The 22,554-nt window shown below is 37.4% G+C and overlaps 1 protein-coding gene across 1 annotated transcript in view; it reads right to left on the bottom strand.

The window, feature by feature from the left end:
* Nucleotides 1-22,554, bottom strand: part of LOC110027791 (guanine nucleotide exchange factor SPIKE 1) — a gene marked incomplete at its 3' end in the record, with an annotated part of 66,286 nt that overhangs the window by 13,396 nt on the left and 30,336 nt on the right. Inside the window, 9 exon segments of the mRNA XM_020729356.1 lie at nucleotides 9,589-9,626; nucleotides 9,855-9,962; nucleotides 10,643-10,804; nucleotides 10,893-10,962; nucleotides 14,260-14,303; nucleotides 14,626-14,817; nucleotides 14,903-15,070; nucleotides 15,340-15,606; nucleotides 20,444-20,758. Of these exon segments, the coding sequence (XP_020585015.1) occupies nucleotides 9,589-9,626; nucleotides 9,855-9,962; nucleotides 10,643-10,804; nucleotides 10,893-10,962; nucleotides 14,260-14,303; nucleotides 14,626-14,817; nucleotides 14,903-15,070; nucleotides 15,340-15,606; nucleotides 20,444-20,758 (1,364 nt within the window).

The raw sequence follows: 22,554 nt of genomic DNA, 5'->3' as shown, positions 1-22,554 counted from the left end.
GGAGACTAAGACCTCACAAAAATGAGGTCAACAAGCCTATGTGCATAAACATGGAAGCTAAGTATCAACCCTTGCAGCACTAATTCCATTGCAATTAGACAATTAGGAAATAATTCACCTAAAATTAGGTCCATCTACTTTCAAGGAAAACTAAAAGTCAATTCCTTCATCCTCATGCTGAAGAAATGAGGTTGAGTTGATTCTCTCAACTTCAAGTATTCTTTATTCTATAGATGTGGAAATCTGAAACCTTGTGAAGCATTTGATTGGACAACTTAGAAAAACCTTGATTTATTTATTTACTTCCTACTTTATATTATTTTAATTTTTATTTCATAATTATTTCATTTTCTAATTTAGGTCAATCATATTTAGTAAATTAGGAGAGATTGTTTCCCTATATATAAGTATCCTACATGTAAATAATATAATTAAGAGAATTATTCCTTTCCAAATTAGTTCTCTACATGATATTAGAGATATAGATCTTATGGTAGCCACTGGACCTCCTGCCTGGTTGAATCCCTGTCCTACAGCCAATCTCCTCCCCACAGGCCCATTTTTTCGTTACAAGCCTCCTTCCCAGCTTCTTCCTAAGCAAAAATCTTCTGACTTTTCGCAACCGTTAAAACTCCTCCGTGCAGCCGGAATTCCCAGTTGCAGTCCCTCCTCGAGCAGGATTACTGCTTCCTACAACCATAGCAATAGAAGCAACAACCACCAGGAAGCAATAAAAGCTATCGCAAAACAACAGACGCAAATGTGGATGCAGATGCAATCTCCAACAATCGCAAGAATCCAAGCAGCCAAACTGTTGGCTTTCCTTTGCCCTTCCCTACCGCAGGAATTCTCCCTACGGCCAACACTGCACCTTCTAATGTGGATGCAGATGCAGTTTCCAACAATCGCAAGAATCTCAGCAGCCAAACTGTTGGCTTTCCTTTGCCCTTCCCTACAACAGGAATTCTCCCTGCGGCCAGCTTTGTACATCCTTGACGCCGAAAAATCTTCCTGCACCCAGAATCTCCTTGCTACAGGCCTCCTCCAAAACTTTCCCTATAGCAAGATTGTTTCCAACCATTTTTTTTCTCTACCGAAAGCTCATCTCCAACCCAATTCTCTGTGCTGTAGGTCCAACCTGTTGGAAGCCTCCTACGTTTCAGCAACAGCAGCCACCGTCTCTTCCTATAAGGTAGCACTTGAATTTCCTTCCAACCGAAAAAAATCTCCTTCTTGCAGCAGCAGCAGCAACAACCAAATATTTCCTTTCTGCAGAAAAATCTCCTTCCTGCAGCAGAAGAAGAAAACATTTTGTCCAAATACACAACGTTTCCTTCTTGTAGCCGCTATCTTCCACGAGAGTAGTTGTTTTCTCGCCTTTCCTAACAAGCAGACGTTCCTCACCACCTCTAACAGCAGCGGTCAACTTCCATACTGCAACTAGCAACAACCCTAAATACACATAGGGTTTATGACCAAATACGGGATGAAAAGGTGAAGTTTTACACCAAAGGTTAACAAGCAGACGTTCCTCATCACCTATAACAACAGTGGTCAACTTCCATACTGCAACTAGCAACAACCCTAAATACACATAGGGTTTATGACCAAATACGGGATGAAAATGTGAAGTTTTAAACCAAAGGCTAAGTCTAAACCATTCACCAAGAAACAGCTTGAAGTATTAAAAAAACTCCTTAAGGATAATTCATTCTCGCATCTTTCCCATAATGGGAGATTTAAAACTTGGATAGTGGATTCAAGGGTGATGCTGGGCTTTGGGGAAGACCGGCTTGGGGTTCGGTGAGGGTTGTCGACCCCCCTTTCCTTTTCTTCCTCCACATTCTCTCCCTTTCCTTTTCTTTCCTCTCTTTCCTTCCTAGTTCCTTCCTATCATAAATCCCTTCCAAATCTGAAATCTGATTGTTTTTATTGAAATCTAAAATCTGAAATCTTTCATTTCCAAATATGAATTCCCCTCACTTATTTAATCTTTGTCAAATATGGAATTTTGATTATCTTTACTCTTCATTCTTACTTTAAACATTACCTAAAATAAGTCCTAGTCCTCATTATAAATAGGGGGTGTTATGCTTAGAGTTTTTTTTAGTCTTTGCCATGTTTGCTTTCATATTTCCTGTGTGCAGTCATTTTCCCTCCGATGAGATGATGGTGCTCCGATTGTATCCTACTCCGAGGAGGTGTGTATCTTCCCTTCTATTGCTTTCTTCCGCCCTCCCATCTTTTGTTGCCATGCTCCCCGCTTCCAGTTGCCAACCTCCACATCCCTCTCTTCGTTATCCTATTGATGCCCTCATCCAGCTCTCCTGCAGCCCCCACATCATCCCCAGCACCTCCCAATATCACCAACAGCCCCTCCCAGCATTACCACACCCTTAACTGACGCGTCTCCTGCAGCCAGTCCCCTTCCTGTAGAAGAATGTCCTTCCTGTAGCAACAGCAGCAGAAGACATTTGTCCAAATACATAGGGTTTCCTTCTTGTAGCCGCTATCTTCCACGAGAATAATTGTTTTCTTCGCCTTTCCTGACAAGCAGACGTTCCTCACCACCTCTAACAGCAGCGGTCAACTTCCATACTGCAACTAGCAACAACTCTAAATATGCATAGGGTTTATGACCAAATACGAGATGAAAATGTGAAGTTTTACTCCAAACGATAAGTCTAAACCATTCATCGAGGAATAGTTTGAAGTATTAAAAAAACTCTTTAGGGATAATTCAGAATAGCCCACCAACCTCATGACACACTATGGTAATAGATCCTTCTCCCATCTTGCAAGTAATGAGAGATTTAGAACTTGGATAGTGGATTCAGAAGTGATGCGGGCTTTGGGGAGGACTAGCCTAGACTTCGGTCCAACTTGGTTGAACCGGCCAGTCCTCAGCGGGGAGGGTTGTCGGCCCCCCATTCCTTTTCTTCCTCTCCTTTCCCTCCCTTTCCTTTCATTTCCTTTCTTTCATCCCTAGTACCTTCCTATAATAAATCCCTACCAAATCTAAAATCTGATTGTTTTTATTGAAATCTGAAATCTTTCATTTCCAAATTTGAATTCCCCTCACATATTTAATCTTGGTCTTTGATTATCTTTATTCTTCCTTCTTATTTTAAACATTACCTAAAATAAGTCCTAGTCCTCATTATAAAGAGGGTGTTATGCTTCGAGTTTTTTTTTTTTTTTTGTGTTTGCTATGTTCGCTTTCAAATTTTCTGTGTGCAGTTCTTTTCCCTCCTATAAAGAGGGTGTTATGCTTCGAGTTTTTTTTTTTGTGTTTGCTATGTTCGCTTTCAATTTTTTTGTGTGCAGTTCTTTTCCCTCTCCCTCCGAGGAGGTGATGGTGCTCCAATTGTATCCTACTCCGTGGTGGGTTGTATCTTCCCTTCTATTGCTTGCTTCCGCCCTCCCCTTGTTCGTTGCCTTGTTCCCTGCTTCCAACTGCCAACCACCACATCCCTCTCCTTGTTATCCTACCGTTGCCCTCATCTAGCTCTCCTGCAGCCACCACAACATACCCAGCCCCTCCCAATATCACCAACAGCCCTCCCAGCACTACCGCCCAACCTCCCTGTCTATCCGTATCGTAACTTACACGTCTCTTTGATGTAACTAGCAGCCAGCCCACCCAGCACTACCGCCCAACCTCCCCGTTTCTGTACCATAACTTACACGCGTCCTTGTTGTAACCAGCAGCCAGCCCCCTTTCTATTCCAACCCCCCACCCCCCCAAAAATAATTAGCGCTCTTGCGCCTTTCCAAACAGCAGCTCCTGCTGCCCACCCAACCGCAAGCCTCCTTACCTCTCTGCTGCCCTCATACCTGCGCCCCCTGCTATCCAACCGCCACCACCCACCTTTATAGTCGCCCCAGGGTGTGTTGTTATGCTCATGTTGTTATTTCCCTTTTGTTTGAGTCATTGATTGTAACCCTAATGAATTTTTAGCAATAAAATTTGTATTTTGATTGTGATTTTGGTTTTCTCTGGTATCATTTGGTATTAGAGCTAGCCAAACCCTTGTCCTATCCTTGGGTTCCCTAGCATCCGCCATAAACCAAAATTTTCTTTCTTACCGCCAGATATCCTTTCCACAACCCAAACCCTACCCTAACCCCACCAAAATTTTTCTTTCCTACTCCTTAATCCCTAGCTATGCCATCATTGAGATACATACCCGAGCCTTCACAGGAGGAGATACGACGAGAAATCCGCCAACTTCGGTCATGTATTACAGACATGGAAGATAAAATTCAATGGGAGGCTACCCTCGACCGTGATACGAAAGTTCGAAAGGGAGAACGAGAATATATGAAAATGAAGCGAGCAACACAGCGTCAGTTGCTACCAACTTACTACCACCAAAGTTGTAGACTCTAGCTTCCGAAGTGGAGAGACCGCACTCGAGAATATATGAAAATGAAGCGAGCAACACAGCGTTAGTTGCTACCAACTTACTGCCACCAAAGTTGCAGACTCTAGCTTCTGAAGTGGAGAGATCGCACCGCTAAGCTACCCCCTAGCTACTACCCAGTGAAACAATTTGCAAGTCTTTCACAGCTAGAAAATGTTGCGAGTGTCACGGATTTTGGCATGCTGAATCAGATTGCACAACCAGACGTGAGATCTGTTTCATTGAGCAGGGTTTTTTTGAAAAATTGGGCAATGACGCGGTTGGTCCAAGAGAAGATGAAATCAAAGAGGATTCTCCACTGGTAGCCAACAAGGAAGAGACGCCACCAATTTCATTTGACCCCGAGATAGAGATTCCAACTGAGGTAACAGTCGCTTCTCTAGAATGTAGTGACTTCGAGGTAATGAGCAGTCCAACAGTGTATGAGATTAAGGTACCTCGAGCCCGTATTTTACATACTTTGAGAGGAGCATCAACAAGACCAAACTCGGATATCTACAAGGGTTATGAGATTGAGGAGCTGACATCACATACAGGGTCACCACAAATAAGGGAAATACAAATATATGAAATTTATAGATCCCCTCCTGAGTTACCCATACGGAGGGAGGTCCCGCATGTCCGAAGAGCAGTCATTTTGTGCAATGTCGGAAACATTACATGGAGTTATTCAGAGGTTATTTTTCAGTTTGGCATAGGGCCCATCACTAAATATCCAGCCAGTAGAGATGAACCTCAAATTGGTAATGGGCTTGAAGAGCTTGACGGGAATGAAAATTATTCAATGAGATTTAGGCCCTATCAGTAAAGAAGAAGTCTCTCCTAAGTGGGTGCTAGTGAGAGGGGGGCAGCCTTGCCACAGATTTTACCCCATAATTGACACTTGGCCAAATATGAGTGGAAGAAGCGGGTTACAACTAGAATAGCTTGATACATGATTCATGAGAGTACCCGTCAATCTACAAACTACTAGGACTATAGTTGACGATCCGTCCATCTCAAAAGAATACAGCAACTCCCTCACAATTCATGTGCCAACAGAAGCTTTGACGAATAAGTTTGAAGCTCTCCCAACTCTAGGAAACTGACGCAGAGCTTTGGGGATGATCGGCCTAGGGTTTGGTCCAGCTTGGCATGAGTCAGTCGGTCCTCAGAGGACCGACCCCCAGGCCGCCAACCCCCCTTTCCTTCTCTTCCTCTGCTTCCCTCCCTTTCCTTTCCTTTCCTTCCTTCCTTCCTAGCATCTTTCCTTTATTTTTTATTGAAAAATGAAATCTAAAATCTTTCCTTTACAAATCTGGATTCCCCTCACTTATTTAATCTTTGCCTTAATCTGAAATTTTGATAATTTTTATTTTTCCTTCTTATTTTAAACATTAACTAAAATAAGTCCTAGTTCTCATTATAAAAAAAAGGTGTTATGATTAGAGTTTTTTGTCTTTGTTGTGTTTGCTTTCAGATTTCATGTGCGGAGTTCCCTCCTCCCCCCTGCCAGCACCCACATCATCTTCCCTGCTTCCAGCTCCCAGCCTCCACATCCCTCTCCCTTTTATCCTACTGCTGCCCTCATCCAGCTCTCCTGCAGCCACCACAACATCCCCAGCCTCTCCCAATATCACCAACAGCCACTCCCATCACTACCGCCCAGCCTCCCTGTTTATCCCTACCGTAACTTGCGCTTCTCCTTATCGTAACTTGAAGCCAGCCCCCTTCCTATTTCTCCCTGGTGAATCTACTGCTCCTCCCTGTCATAACCTACAGCCAGCCCACCTCTCCCTATACTCCCAATCAAAACCTGCACCCTCGGCCTTCCTGCAATTGTCCACCCCACCCCAAACAGCAGCTCCTGCAGCCTCCCAGACCGCAGCTCCTGCTACCTTCCCAACCGCAGACCTTCCCTCACTGCCGCCCTCCAACCTGCACCTCCTTTTGTCCAACCGCCACCACGCACCTTCGTAGTCGCCCTAGGGTGTCCTGTTATATCCATATTGTTATTTATCTTTTGTTTGAGTCATTGTTTGTAATCCTAATGAATTTTTAGAAATAATATTTGTATTTTCATTGTGTTTTGGGTTTTTTCTGGTATCAAGGAGCATCTGATCATAAGACTAGAGACATCAATACTCTAGTCAACTAAATAGAAGCTTTTGCATCTAGATCGGTCAAACTTGAAGATGGATCACACTCAAAAATTGTTGTAAAAAGAGACGTGAACCTCTCTCAGGATATGACTCTTTCCTCATTTTTCTATGTTCTACAATAAGAATGCAATTTGTTTTCAATTAGTAAGTTTATTCATGATATGATATGTATGACTAAATTCCATGCATACTCATGTGAATTTCAAATAAAGAAGTTGGGGAAGGAGATTGGCAATGCTAAAATGCATCAAGAAACATACCTGCTCAAGGAAAATCTCCCGAAACAAACAAATGACCTCACCTCCATTTTTACCTCAAAATTATGAGTTTGAGTCTATATTTTCCAAAAAAAAATAGGTCATGTTATGGCATTATCATCTGGCTCGTCCTAATTTCAATTATATTAAAAAATCATATCCTCATTTTTTTATCCATAAAAACACTAGTTCTTATTAATGTGAAATTTATCAACTTGTCAAACATACTGGAAATAGTTATCTCATGACCCCAATATAAACCCTCGCACTCTTTTTCCATTATCCACAGTGATATATGGGGCCCTTCAAAGGTGAAGCAGATTGCACAACCAAGGAGTGGTATATTTCGATGAACATTGAGCTATTGAAGAAAAGGCAATAACATAGTAGACACTGAAAAAGATGACACAAAGAAGGATCAGTTTCCAACAGATGCGGAAGAAAAGTATGTAGTTCAAGCAAATGTCATAAGGAAAACTCTAACATAATACACATTGGTGGTCCAAGAAGGTCCTAAGTCGGAGGAATTGACACCAAACACTCAACAACTTCAGATAAGAGGATTTCCATTGAGTTGCCCCGATTGAGGAAGGTCCAACTCGTCAAAAATGAGAAGATTTTAAGTTACTTCTGAAAGATTATATGGAATTATTCAGATATTAGATTCAGCTAAGCAGTTCACACACCATCAAATGTCCAGACATGAGGGATGAACCACAACTTCGAAACTTATTTTAGGAGTTTGATGGGAAAGAGAATTCTTCAATGTGGGATCCAAGGTCCTATTAGAGAAGGAGAAAAGGCCTCTTTGAGTGTTTGCTAGTGAGTTGTCCAACGTAATAGAGATGTCGTTCCAACTTTGATCTCTCATGACAGTCTTGTTTATCAGACACTCAAGCCGAGTACGAAGTGTGAGAAAAGCATATTATATATTTACTTGTTCGGGATTTGGCCTGTGGAAACCTACGTCGTTATTTAGCTCCAGCTCGGGTTGTGCCAAGAGAGAATAAATATTATTCTATCAAGATGTATTTTGGAATTTCCACGCCTACACAATTGACTTGCTAGGAGATTATGTCATTTCTGATACCTTCAACGGGGTCGACCTAAACATTATGAGACAGAAGCTTTGATAGATGGGGTTGAAGCTCCCCGACCCTAAAAGTTTGACGCGAGAGTTTCCTCCTGTGACTCCCATAGTGCTACAGCAATGTGGGAGCAAATTTGTGATTCTAGCTATAATGTTGCTAATGCGAGCATCGGGAAGAGCGATTACTCATTGTCTGGATCGAATCAATCCAAGTCCGAAAGGGCCGACCGACTCTCCCACGGGGATTGACGACTCCTTCCACAAAGGGATTCAATCCTAGTTATCTAGGGCTTACATATGTGATTTCTGCTTTTAAGTTTTCAATTTTTAGCTCAAATTTGTGTCAGGACAGCCACCGACATCCGCTTTCCCCCTTCAAGGCTTGTATTGGAGGGATTGGGTGGTGCTCCGGTTGTATCTCTCTCCCAAGACTATGTTTATCTTCCTGATTCCCTTCCGCATCTTCCCGACGCTCCTAGCCATCCTCCATCGTAGTACCCGCCCGGACAGCTTCCTATAGGTATCTTCCCTTGCAGTTCTCCACCTCCCATCAACCATCCTTCCACTCACCATACTGCCGCCTCTAGAGACAGTGCCATTTTCGCCATACAGAACCCTTGCTCCTCCCATTCCACCTTGTTGTTGGCACCCCAAACTGGCTGCAGGCTTTCTGCTGCAGCTCCGAACCGGCTGCATTGTTGCTGCCTTCGCGCTGGACAGCCCTCCTGCATTAGTTCTTGTGGCTTGCTTGCAGCCTGGACCATTGCAAACCACCGTCGTGCTGTTTTCTGCTTGCCAACTGCCTCGTCCATCACTTTGCTACCTTCCATGCCTTTGCCGACCACCACTACCACCCCCAGATCCAACATTAGTTTAAGTGTATGTCATGTTTGTTGTTATGTCAGATTTCCGAGTGTCCTGTTATTATATTTTCCTTTTCAAATTTATTGATTGTAACCATTTGTTTGCTTTGAAAATTATTATTTGTTTTTCTTATTGTGGTTTAGGTTAACTCCAGTATCAAGGTATTAATTCAAATTCAATTCATGAAAATAAAAGTTTCATATCAAAAATTAGAACACCTTAAAATAAAATGCATGTGGAGCAAATTGAAATTATTTTAAACCGCTCAACATATTCAACTGCTTAAATTAAATGTAAAGTACTGACTGGAAAGACTTAAGTAACAAAGTTTGCCGGCAAGGAGGCTTGCAAACATCTCAGATGAAGCGCAAAGTTGCAGAAGCTGGACAAGCAAATGAAGGAATGTTACTCCTTCATAGCTCATACAGCAGAGAAGGGATATTAATCAAAACCAATGCTATAATACCATACTGGTTATAGAGAAAAATGATACTTTATTTCACTTTTTCTCTGCTTCTTGAAACATTAATCGAAGTAGCTTTATAGCTAGTAGATCCTAAAATACTCAAGAAAAAGAAGAATCAAATATAGTAAAATTGAACAAACTGTGCAAATTCTCTTTTTATTCAAAACATAAATAATTTCCCATCTCGAGATAATTTCAGATTTTGTCATAAACGAATCTACACATCATTCATCATCATATCTGAAATACTACATATGTTAAGATTTAAAAATTAATGAGTAGCAGCAAAATGAAGTGCTATACGTTCACGGCAATAAATAAATGTATAGTTTCATAAACTTACCTAGTCAAAATATTAACCATAGCTCTAAATGCTGCAACCTACAAGGAATGTGAGGAGAAGAACGAAAAAATAAGTAGTCAACTGAAGGTAAGATCAAGACGAAGAAAAAGCAGTAAAATTAGTTCATAACTGAAAGTGAATTAAAGAATCTCCGAATATTTGATATCCAAAAATAGATATTTTAATCAAAAACAAAATAACATTCCACATTTAGAAACTTCATAGTAAATCTAAAAGAGGCAACAAAATAAGAAACTAATTTTCACCTGAAGTGTCTCCCCACCATCACCAATCAGATTCAAAAGCATATTCAGGATAGGTTGGAGAAATTGTAACAAAACAGAGGATTCAACATTCTTCAAACTATTAATAGCCTGCATAGATGGTTTTCACTTTGTTACTTGACCAAAAGCAAAAATCAATTAAAACATAAAAGTTCGAGAATCACACAAAAAAAAAAAGAAATACATGAATCAAGGATACTTGCTCAAGCAGCATTTCCAATAGAACAAAGGTAAGCAACAAAGATAATTTTTTTGAACAAGCCAGAGGGCAAGACTGTCGAAAAAAGGCTGCTGGCAAAGCAGCAAATCTAAAACTTAATTAGAAAGATAACTCCAAACCGTTACTCTGAGGCTCGCTAAGGAAATCTGTTCATATTCTACAATATGATAATTAGATGGAAAAATAATAATAATATTATAATTCAGGTTTACTCAGTTATGATAGAAAAAAGGCTGGTGGCAAAGCAACAAATCTAAAACTTAATTGGAAAGATAACTCCAAACCGTTACTCTGAGGCTCGCTAAGGAAATCTGTTCAAATTCTACAATATGATAATTGGATGGAAAAATAATAATAATATTATAATTCAGGTTTACTCGGCTATGATAGCTAAAAGCAGATAAAAAAAAACTACTGCAACTCTTCAAAAATTGCATAAGCTGTGATAAACCGCAGTTAGAATTCAGTAACACTCAAGCTAAAATAATTAGACCTCTCCCAACCAACAGCAGCACAGCACAAAGGTAAAATTTAATGCTTCATTTCGTACCTCGAGTAATTCTGAACCCCAAGGAGGACTTGTCCGAAGAATATGTCGGTCATACTCTAGGAAAAAATCTCTAATTCTTTCATTGACAGGAAAAAGTGTGGAGCAAAGCCTTAGACGTAGTTTGAAGATAGTTTTTCCATCCTCCAAATAATCCAATCTCTCCTACAATATAATAAAAAATAGTGAGAATATACCTACCAAGGAAAAAGGACACATGCAAACTAGTGAAAATAATCAAATATAACTATACCTTTCCAGCATCTTGCAAATACTGGGGACCCAACTCCCTCATTATTGGCAATGATATGTCCATATGCAACCTGTAAATGTAAATTTAAATTGTCTGCACTACATAATCATGTAATTATATAAGCAAGGGTTCCCACATTATGGACGTATGTGGGTAAAGAAGTTAGCCATTGAAACTAAAATTAGAATAAGATCTTGCAATATAAGTACCCTCCCAGGTAAATTAATGGAATTTGTTAATATTATGATTCATATAAACATAAATATCTTATGTATTCAAAAAAGTAAATGGGTTGGAGAAAAAACAAAGGAGATTGATAACTTAGATTTTACACTTTGGTATTCAAGCAAGAGTCACACTAGAAATAATGCAGGTGTAATTATAGATAAGAGTTTGAAAGATAATGTTGTAAAAATTAACAAATTCGAGATAGAATCATAGCATTTATGATTATTGTTGATATCATGATTTTTAATACTACTTTAAATATAGGTTCTAAAGCTAAATTTTAGAATGACTAGAAGACTTAATACAAAAGACACCTCTTGAAGAAAGAATCTTTATTAGAGGAGATTTAAATAGACATGTCGGTAGAATGATAGAAGATTTTAGAAATATTCATGGTGAATACGGTTTTGAAGTGATTAATAAAGAAGGTAAAGTTATATTATATTTTGCTTTAAGGTATAATTTTGTTATTATTAATACTTTATTCAATAAAAGTGATGAGCATATTATTACTTATAAGAATGAATCTAATAAAACACAAATTGATTATTTTTATATGAGAAGAAGAGAAAGTTGAGAATATAAAGATTGTAAGATCATTCCAAGTGAGGATTTAAGAACTTAACATCGATTATTAGTTCTAGATTTTAAGAAGAAGAGTTGTAACATAAAAAATATTAAGAATCATTATCGTAGAATTAGATTGAGGCATCTAAAAGTCAAATAAAATTATTTTTATGAGTAAACTTCAAGATTTTAAGATTTGGAATGTTCATGAAGAAATAAATTCTATATGGGACAAAGTAAAAAACATTATTAAACAAGTGACAAAATATGTACTTGGAAAACTAAAAGAAAAAGTTTCTATAAATAAAAATAGGTGGTGGAATAATAATGTGCAAGAGAAGATAAAATATAAAAAGTTATGTTATAAAAATTAGTTTAAATGTAAATACTTACTGAGCTAGGAAAAATGTAAAATGACCAATAGAGAGTCTAAGAGAATAATATGTGACGCTAAAAATTCTGCTTTTAGTAACATTTATAATAGACTATATACTAAAGAGGGTAATATATATATATATATCTATATATATATATATATAAACTAGCAAAACAAACAGAAAAAAAAGTAAAGGTTTAACTCAAGTAATGTGTATTAAAAAAGAAAATTAATAAGTGTTTTTCTTAGAAAAAGATATTCAACATAGGTAGATAAGTTATTTTGATAAAAATTTTAATGAAATTTTTAAAAATACGATCGACCTTAGAGATTTTAATATCATTAGTAGTATAACTAGCAAAACAAAAACAAAAAAAGTAAAGGTTTAACTCAAGTAATGTGTATTAAAAAAGAAAATTAATAAGTATTTTTCTTAGAAAAAGATATTCAACATAGGTAGATAAGTTATTTTGATAAAAATTTTAATGAAATTTTTAAAAATACGATCGACCTTAGTGATTTTAATATTATTAGCAGTAAAAAAATATTTCATATTTACTGACGAATTAGTAAAAAGGAAATTGAGAAGGCTTTAAACAAAACCAAGGGTGGAAAGTCGTAGGACCTAATGATATCCCAATTGAAGTGTGGAAATATAAAGAAGATTTGGAAGTTTCTTGGCTTACTAAACTCTTTAGTATTTTTATAAGACCTAAAAGATGTATGAGGAGTGGAGAAAGAGTATTTTGGTCCCCATTTTTAAGAATAAAGGGGATGCCCAAGAGTGTGTAAATTATAAAGGAATTAAGTTGAGCATAGGTTAAGAGGTATTACAAAGATTTCTCTTAATCAAATTGGATTTCTGTGTGACAGGTCTACTATGGAAGCTATACATTTATTGAGAGGTTTGATGAAGAAGTTCAGAGATAATAAGGAGAATCTACATTTGTTTTTTATTGATTTAGAAAAAGCTTACGATAAGGTTCCAAGAGATATCCTTTGGAGAGTTCTTGAGAAAAAAGGTGTTGATATGACTTATAATCAAGTCAATAAAGATATGTATACTACAATTGTTACTTGTGTTCGAACAGAAAGAGGATTGACCAATTTTTTACCTATTTTTGTTGGACTACATCAAGGATCGACTTTAAGACCATATTTTTTTGTTTTAGTTATGAATGATCTTACTGGACATTTACAAGAGGATGTACCTTGGTGTATGCTTTTCGCTAATGGTATCCTTCTCGTGGATAAGACTAGAGAAATCTCAGGAAAATTTGAACATTGGAGTCTAAAGGCCTTCGTTTCAGTAGAACTAAAACTGAATACATGAAATGTAATTTTAGTAGTAGTAGCACTAGTAACAGAGTTGTAAGTGGAGTTGTAATAAGGGGTGATCAAGTCATTAATAGGAGTGAATATTTTGTATATATCAGGTCTATTGTTCAAAGTAATGGTGATATAGATGAGGTTGTTATTAGATGAGGCTGTTATTAGTAATTCAAGTTGGATGGTTGAAGTGGAGGAATGCTTCGGGCATGTTGTGTGATAGAAAAGTGTCACTTAGACTGAAAAGAAAATTTTATAAGATGGTGGTGAGACCAATAATGCTCTATAGCGTTGAATGTTGGCCTTTAAAAGAGAAGTATAAAACTAAGTTAAGTGTTTTCCAGATGAGAATGATAGGCGGATGAGTGATAAAACTAAGTTAAGTGTTGTCGAGATGAGAATGATAGGCGGATGAGTGACTTTGCACTTGGAGAAAAAATGTGAAATGAATATATTCGGGGGTGTAGCTCCAGTGGCGAACAAAATTAGAGAGAGTCGTCTTAGATGTCTTGGTCATATTAAACCTCGACCATCTGGTGATCTGATTGGGAGAGTAAATGTTTTAGATTTGACTTATGTTAAGAAATGTAGAGGTAGACCTAGAAAGACTTGGGCTTATTGTATAAAAAATGATCTTAATTTATTATAATTAAATGAAAATATGACACTCAATAAAACACAATGGAGAACATAGATTCATGTAGTCAACCCGCTTAGTGGGATAAAGGTTTGTTGTTGTTGTTGTTGTGAAAGAACAATATCATATCAAAGATATAAATAATCTATTGTATGTAAAAAATACATTCAAAGGATATCAAGTTTAATAAAAGGAAAAAAAAGTGTTTTTTTATGTTCATAAGCACTTACTGAGCATGAATGGACAATGGAAGCACGGCATATCCTACAACTACCTGCATATGTTAAACAGAACATCAAAAAAAAGTCATGTGAGATTTAAAGAAAGAGTAAAATGCAAAAGATAATCCCCGACTATTTACATCAGATCATTTTAGGTCTAAAGTCTATAAAAGTATCAAATTAGTCTCCCGAATCTTTCAATATGGGCTGAAAAAATCTCTAGTGATGACTATTGTAGCCCCTTTTGAGATTAAATAGCACTTTTATAGACTTAGAGACTAAAATGACCCCCACCAAAGAGTCAGGGGATCATTTTGACACTTCTCTTTAAATAAATACTAAAAAGAAAGTCAAGTTGGTACAAATAATACCCACAGGTTTAGGAGCTTCTAATTTTGTTTGGAGGTCGATATGAAAGAAGGAAAAAAGAAGATGGTGTTGAGGTGTCAAAAGAGCAGGAAGACAAATTTTAATTTCATCATGATAGGATGCTATCCTGGCACCAACAGCCACCTGTGTATTAGCCCATTTTTTAAGTCCCAAACTAGGGCCCCTTGGATACATTGCCTGAGCAAGAGAATACAACACAATTATGCAACATTGAAACCACACGGGGGTGAAAATACAAAGGTCCGACATGCAAAGAACAGACCTCAATAGGTTGTTTGCGAATATCCCCATCATCTTTCTTCATCTCCACCCTAATGAACAAGTTTCTTTTGCGACTGAAACAGACCGTCAACGGATATAGATAAAGACAATGAATAAGTTGTGTGAATGGCTCACTTTTAAACATCACCCTGAAATCAAATGCTTCAAACTGCCAAAGCACCAAATATATAATTATTGTCATGACCTATTCCATGAAAAGGTGTATTTCACTTTTTAAAAGTCAAAATAATGATATTTTTTATGTGATATAAAAGATTTGGGTGGTCTAAATGTAAAAATTAAATTATAGGTGTTAGATATGTATATGCATAAGAATTGGGTGATATGTATGTAAATGCCCCAAAATATAAATGAAACAAAATTTAAAGGTGTGATGTAAATGATGAAATAAACCCAAAAAATATACCCAACAATTACCAATTCCTCGTTGCACTTATTGAAGTCGGATCCTCTGGTTATTTGTAGAGCCGACTTGTCCTGCTTTTTCCTATCAGCACCGTTCAACTTTAGACTCCCATTGGAGTGTTTCCCGCTTGGTCCACCACCTTCACCAACATCATTTAAACTGTTGGTAACACTTCCAGCTTCAGAAAGATTGTCTGAATCAGTACTCTTTGCATAGAATTTTTCAACCTCCAACCTCAATGTGCCCTTGACAGGCTTGTGTACCTTTCTTTTTGGATCCTGAAAGAAATATATGCATAATATATATGTATGTATGTATGTATGTATATATATATATATAGATATATATATAGATATATATACACACCACTTAAGAAACTAAAACGAGAATTTGTAAGAGTAGTAGCTCTAACAAGAGATTGACGTGCTAGCAGTTCAATCAGACCAATGTTCGTTCATAAAACAGTTGATGATTTTTGTATTCAGTAACCCAAATTCCAAATATAAGAACATAAGTCTTGTGAACACTTTCATTGCCAACAAAAAATAAGTGAAATTAAGATGGCCTGTATTCCAAAACAATCATAGTATGAATGATTTAATCATAATAGAAAAATGAACTTTTATTTTCTAGTGGCAGGTGCAAATAACAAATAAACAAGATTTCATACTGAAACAAAAAAAACACATTTATGTGACTCAAAATTGACCAACACCAAAGATGCAAAATATTTAAACTTTAAATGAGTAAGAATCAAACTATGAAACTAAATATCAAAATGAACTAAGTCAAAATATGCAGCTATTAGGATTTGATGTAAAGGATAAGACAGCACATGATGAAAGTAAAAGAAACTGAAACAGGAGGCTGTTAGACCGGTACCTATGGCGTTGTGAAAGTTCCTATCAGAATCATCATCAAATTAAAACATCAACTTCATTAAATAAGTCTGCTCGAGCACTGACATAAATAACCTCTCTTCTCCAAATAGTTTGATAAAGCGCAAAGCATGGGATCATACAAGTTATCCCAAAGTTCATATAGTGCCCAGGCTAAATCAAGAGAATTTTTTCATCACCCAGTCCACAGAAGTGTCAAGCACTGGATTGACGATCCCCATCGACCTAATACAAACTTTGAGAGCTAAGACTACGATATGCGTCCTTCATCAAGTCCGCCAAATCAAGAGCATCAGAACAAATATATGTTCATCCTCAAACAACTAAACAAAGACAAATTGAATCAATCCCTTCATTAAGCTCATCAATGCTAAAACCAAAGAGCAGAAGGCAAGCTCAATTTCCCGAAAAAGACAGCAAAGAAAAATTAAAACAATCTTTCATTCAGTCATTAAAGCACAAAGCGTCCATACACAGATCACTTTGATAGCCGTCAAGGCTAATCAAATGACCTTCATTCACAAAATTAAGTGTTTCAACACGTTTGATGCATTAAAATTGCCTAAGGATAAGACCCATATAACTAGGCTTCCGCATGAACGCAAAAATGTGAATTCACTTGTGCATGAGCCGACGGAGCAAATAAGAGATATTTGATGATCAATTGTGCGAAGAAAAATTATCAGATTTAAGTTAAATGGGATTTAATAAATCTGATAAATCCGGTTTACTTTACACGACAAACTCAGGGAACAAAATACGCATTTGAACTCAAATATAATGAATTTGAAATATACCACTTCAAAACTGTAGGATAAATTTCAAATTCATAAAAATTTTCCACTTCATTCCAATTTTATCCTACCAAACTCCAAAAATTTTTAAAAATTTTGTATTTGTTTTACTTTACAACAAAAACTTAGGGAACCAAACAGCCCCTAAGTAAAAAATTTCGCCTGAACTTAAGCAAATCTCATCCAACATTCAAAGCAATTTATCTTCCAACAACAAGTCATTATCCCACTAGGTGGGGCCGGCTACATGAACCCTTTTCTCTATTATGTCCCATTGAGTGCCATATTTTCATTTGCTTCTAAATAAATAAGATATTTTTTTTTATACAATATACCCCAAGTCATTTTAAGTTTAGTTTTTTTTATACAATATACCCCAAGTCATTTTAAGTCTAGCTCTGTCTTTCTTAACAGAAGTCGAATCTTAAACATTTACTATCCTAACCGGATCATCAAATGACCAACGTTTAATGTTACCAAACCATCTAAGACGACTCCTTCTAAGGCCTCCTTCTAAGCTTTTCTGCCACTGGAGCAACACCAACCCTTTCGGGATAGATTTGTTTCGCATTTTGTCTCTAAGTGTTAAGTCACTCATCCACTTAAGCATCATCATCTCAGCAACACTTAGCTTTGTTTTATGCTTCTCTTTTAAAGGTGCAACAACACTTAGCTTTGTTTTATGCTTCTCTTTTACAGGTGAACATTCTGCGTCATAGAACATTGGAAGTCTCACCAGCATATTATAAAATTTTCCTTTCAGCCAAAGTGGTACTTTTCTATCACACAATAAGCCCAATGCAGTCCTCCAATTCAACCCAGTGGTACTTTTCTATCACACAATAGGCCCAATGCAGTCCTCCAATTCAACCAAACAACTTGAATTCTACTAATAACAGCCCCATCTATAACACCATTACTTTGACAATAGACTTGAAATATCTAAAACGTACACATCATTTAATGATTTGATCACCCACTGTCACAACTCTGCCACCTGAGCAACTACTACCAAAATTAAAATTCATGTATTCAATTTTAGTTCTACTCAAACGAAGGCCATTGAACTCCAATGTATACTTCCAAAATTCAATTTTTTTTTGACATTTTTCTATAGTCATATTAAAGAATGATATCATCAGTGAAAAGAATACACCAAGGTACATCCTCCTGTAAATGTTTGGTAAGAGCATCCATAACTAAAGCAAAAAGATATGGGTTTACAATCGATCCCTGAAGTAATCCAACTGAAATAAGAAAATACTTGGTCAACCCTCCATCTGTTCGAACACAAGTAACAACTCTAGTATGCATATCTTTAATGACTTGAATATAAGTCATATCAACATATTTCTTCTTTGGAACTTTCCAAAGAACTTCTCTTGGAACCATATCGTAAGCTTTTTCTAAATCAATAAGCATCATATGTAGATCCTCCTTATTCTCTCTGTACTTTTCCATCAAATCTCTCAATAAATGTATTGACTTGCTCGGCATAAATCCAAACTGATTATGAGAAATCTAGGTATCACGTCTTAACCAATGCTCAATTGCCCTCTCTCAAAATTTTAAAATATGACACATTAACTTAATTCCTCTATAATTTGCATACTCGTGTGCAACCCTTTTATTCTTAAAAAAGGACATCAAAATACTCTCCCTCCACTTCTCAGACATCTTTATAATTTTTAAAATACTAATAAAAAGTTTAGTAAGTGAAAAACTGTAGAATCTCCTAAATATTTTCACACTTTAATTGGGATATCATCGTATCTTAGTGATTTTCTTCCCTTGGTTCTCTTTAAAGCCTCCTCAACAATTTATCAAGAGAGGCAAATTTATGATTAATCTTAGTTCACAAAAAGTAAATCACACTAAGTATATCATAGCCGATGTAGGTGCTTCAACGATTGAAATCCGCAATTGCAGAATTTTGCATTGTCGCCAAATCTAAAGACTCCAGCGAAAGTAAGATACGTTAACCTGGTAGCTTTCCCATATCGTATCAAATTTAGCAAGCATTTTTAACTTTTTTAGTTTTTTTCATATTTCTCTACTTTTAATTAGGGTTTATTTGTGGCAGGAGACTATTTTTATATTTATTTTTTTATTTTGAAGACATTAGCTTGGTCCCATGCCTACCACAAGTCAATTGGCAGGAAATCTCCCACTATCAACTCTATGGAAATAGGTAATCTTGTTCCCACAACGTCGCGCCTGATCGGGACGAACCCACGTCTCCTGCATCACAGAAAGCTCTCATGTCTTCTAAGTCGCGAGATGCCTCGCATCACTCTCCCTAAGGGGGAGGGATTTGTCTTCTTCTAAGAAAATTTGTGAATACTTGGAGTACAGCAATAAGTCATTGATTTTAAGAGTACCAGAATATTGTAGTCTCCCGACAGATCAATCATGTATGCATTTTCATGGATCTTCTGAACAATCCTGAATGAACCATCAGCCCTAGGCATGAGTTTTATAGCATTCCTGGATTTGTTAGCCTGTCTTTGATACTTCAAGCTATGCTTGGCAATTTTTTCCCTTGCCTACTCATGTAGTATATGATTCTCTCTCAATCTAACCTTTGCATCAGTACTAAACTCAGTAGCTAGAGATCTTATCACTAACTCCAAAAAATTAAGTGTTCTGCCCATCTACATCCTCAAGAGGGTGTGTCATACAGACTAGCCAATAGATCAATGGTAAGCAAACTCAACTTGAGGAAGGACCAAACCTCATTGCCTGATAGCCCACAAACCACCTGAAGAAATTCTCTAAACTCTGATTTACCACCAAAGGAGATTTAATAATTTATAGAAATAATTATGATTCTTCATAACTACGAGTTTTGTGTAAATTGAAAAGTGAAATATTCGGATATAATAATGTTCCAAAAGAAAGGGTAATACAAAAATTATAAGTGTTCTTATATACCTTCAAAAAGCTACCCTATATGTACTCTAATAAAGTTACGATTCATTCTTATTTAACTAAAACCCATTCAATCAAAAATAATTTTCCTAACAGGAAACAGCAAGGTCTTGTATGTCTTCTTGTCATTGCAACACAAGAACGGTTACAAAACAGTACACATGGAAATCATTAAGCAATAACGAACAACACAAACAGTAAGCCGGTTGAAGTTGGGAACAAGCAAAACTTGGAGCATATTAAATCATAACAAAAAAATTCAGTCCGGTGTAAACTATATCAAGCCTTAACATTTGAGTAATTCCACCGTAAGTTGTTCTTTTTTCCTCTTCAATTTTCGACATTAAATATTATTCAACGAAAAGGGTATAAGGACAGTTTGATATCAAATATGGAAAAAATAATTTCAAAATATTTCATTATATAAAAAGATCCGATTAAAAAATGATTAACAATAAAAGAGGCAAATTGGAATATAAATAAAATGTTACCTGAAGCGTGTCCTCTGTATAGCTCTCTTTGACCTTATTTAAACTTGATATCTCCACAATAACTGCGCTCCCAGAGGAAGACTGGGGAAGTTTCCCATCATTAGCTACTTTAGCAACAGGCTCACCATTACCATCTTGGAAGATTAAGCCCGAAATACTGGGAGTAAAGGGACTGCCGGGAGAAGCGGCACCTCCTCCAGATGCAGTATTTTGATTCTCAAACAGTGTAACAAAAGTCCAAGCAAAACACTCCTTGTAAGGCATCATTCGAGTCCAAACTTGAAGCTTCTGCTTTTCCTTTTCAGTCAAGTTTATCTGTCATGCCATAATAAGAAAACATCAGGCCATCCATGATATCGGAGAAAGCCCAAATCACCACGAAAAAGCACAATTAGTATTACTGAATTAAAAAAGTTACAAACAAGTCTCTTACGAGCATTGAATAAATGATGAAAAATATAAAATACACCCTAAGGCAATGGCGTAGGGGGATGGGTGGTGGTTGGCCGGCGGGTAGAAGACGGGTTTGTTGAAGGCAATAACAGCAGAATGGGTTGGAAGGTAATCATCATTGACTGGATCTGATGGAGTGAGCTGCGGAGGCTATTGGACTGGTGGGGATGGGCTGCGACGGCTATTGGAGTGGTGGGGACGGGCTACTGCGGCGATTGGAAGGGTTGGAAGCAGCTGACGGCGGCACTAACTGAAGAATGAGATGCCTGGCGCTCTGCCTAGTAGGTGCAAGAGGTCGGCGGCCATATGGAGTGGAGCTGAGAAATGGCGGGCTGCTGGAAGGTGGCATGAATGGGTGGCCAGCAGCAAGAAGAGGGTTGGAAGGTGGTCGAAGGTCAAGGTGGCAGCCACGATGGGCATGGAGGCTTGTGCGGTGGCAGGAAGGTGGCTTGCAGCTGTTGGAAGGGGCTTGGAGGCCTAGAAGACAGCAGAGAAGATGATTTGCGACTGCTGGAAGTGGGATCGAAGGAGCTGCGGAAGGATAAATGTCTCGCAGGGGTCAGGCTACCGCCGAAACACCACCAGGACCCTTTCAGACGGTCACAAACTCAGACAAGTTAGAGTCGGAACACCTTCTCATTGTTGGGTACAGCCCCCTGAGAGGAAGAACGCCTTAACGGTAGCAAAATGAAATGAGCAATCATCAAAAACCTCTCAACTCTAAACAAACACAGCATAATATAAAAAATCATAGTACAAAGAAATAAAAAGGAATTTGAAATTGGGATAGAAGTGGAAGGTAGTAGAAAAGGTAGACAATGAATAAAGAGGAATCGAATTGGAAAGAAATAGAAATAGAAAAGGGGAAGAAAGAATTGGGATAGAAGTGGAAGGTGGTAGAAAAGGTAGACAATGAATAGGGAGGAATCGAATTGAAAAGAAATAGAAATAGAAAAGGGGAAGAAAGGGCAAGCAATAGAATAGGAAGGAATTGGATAAAAATAGAAAAAGGGATGGAATAAAAAAGGAGAGGGGGGGAGGTAAAAAAGGAGAGGGGGGGAGGGAGGGGTTGAAGCGTGGTACTGCACCAGCTAAGGTGCCACGCCCGCGACACTGTAGCAGCTACAATACCGCAACCTAATAAGTTCTCGCGTCAATCCATAATAATCTAAATATGTGAATAAGGCACAATAGACCGTGAGAGACCTCCATCAATTTGTGAAAAAGTTGGCATCACAATGAATTCCTAAATAGTATCACATCAATAATTCAGCAAAATCATATTTCAAGTCATGCCTTCAATCTCTTTAAATTTAGTAGATAATCATGAAACATACTAAAAGGTGACAAATTAGTATTTCAATGCAATCTACTAGCAATTTCAAGAAAATAAATTATTACGAGTAAAATGTCAAAATAGTCCCCTGGCTATTTACATGGGGCCATTTTAGTCTAGGAGTCTATAAAAGTCTTAAATTAGTCCCTATACTTCTTTAATATGAACTAAAATAAATCCCAGGAAGGACTAGTTTAGCCCCCATTAAAAAAGCATGGGACTAAATTGACACTTCTATAGACTATGGGACTAAAATAGCTTCCCACAAAGAATGGAGGATCATTTTGACACATTTCTCTACATTTATTGAAAACTATACTCC

This window comes from Phalaenopsis equestris, unplaced genomic scaffold (assembly GCF_001263595.1).
Source record: "Phalaenopsis equestris unplaced genomic scaffold, ASM126359v1 Scaffold000448, whole genome shotgun sequence".
Lineage (NCBI taxonomy): Eukaryota > Viridiplantae > Streptophyta > Magnoliopsida > Asparagales > Orchidaceae > Phalaenopsis > Phalaenopsis equestris.
This window is presented reverse-complemented; position numbering and strand designations above follow the sequence as displayed.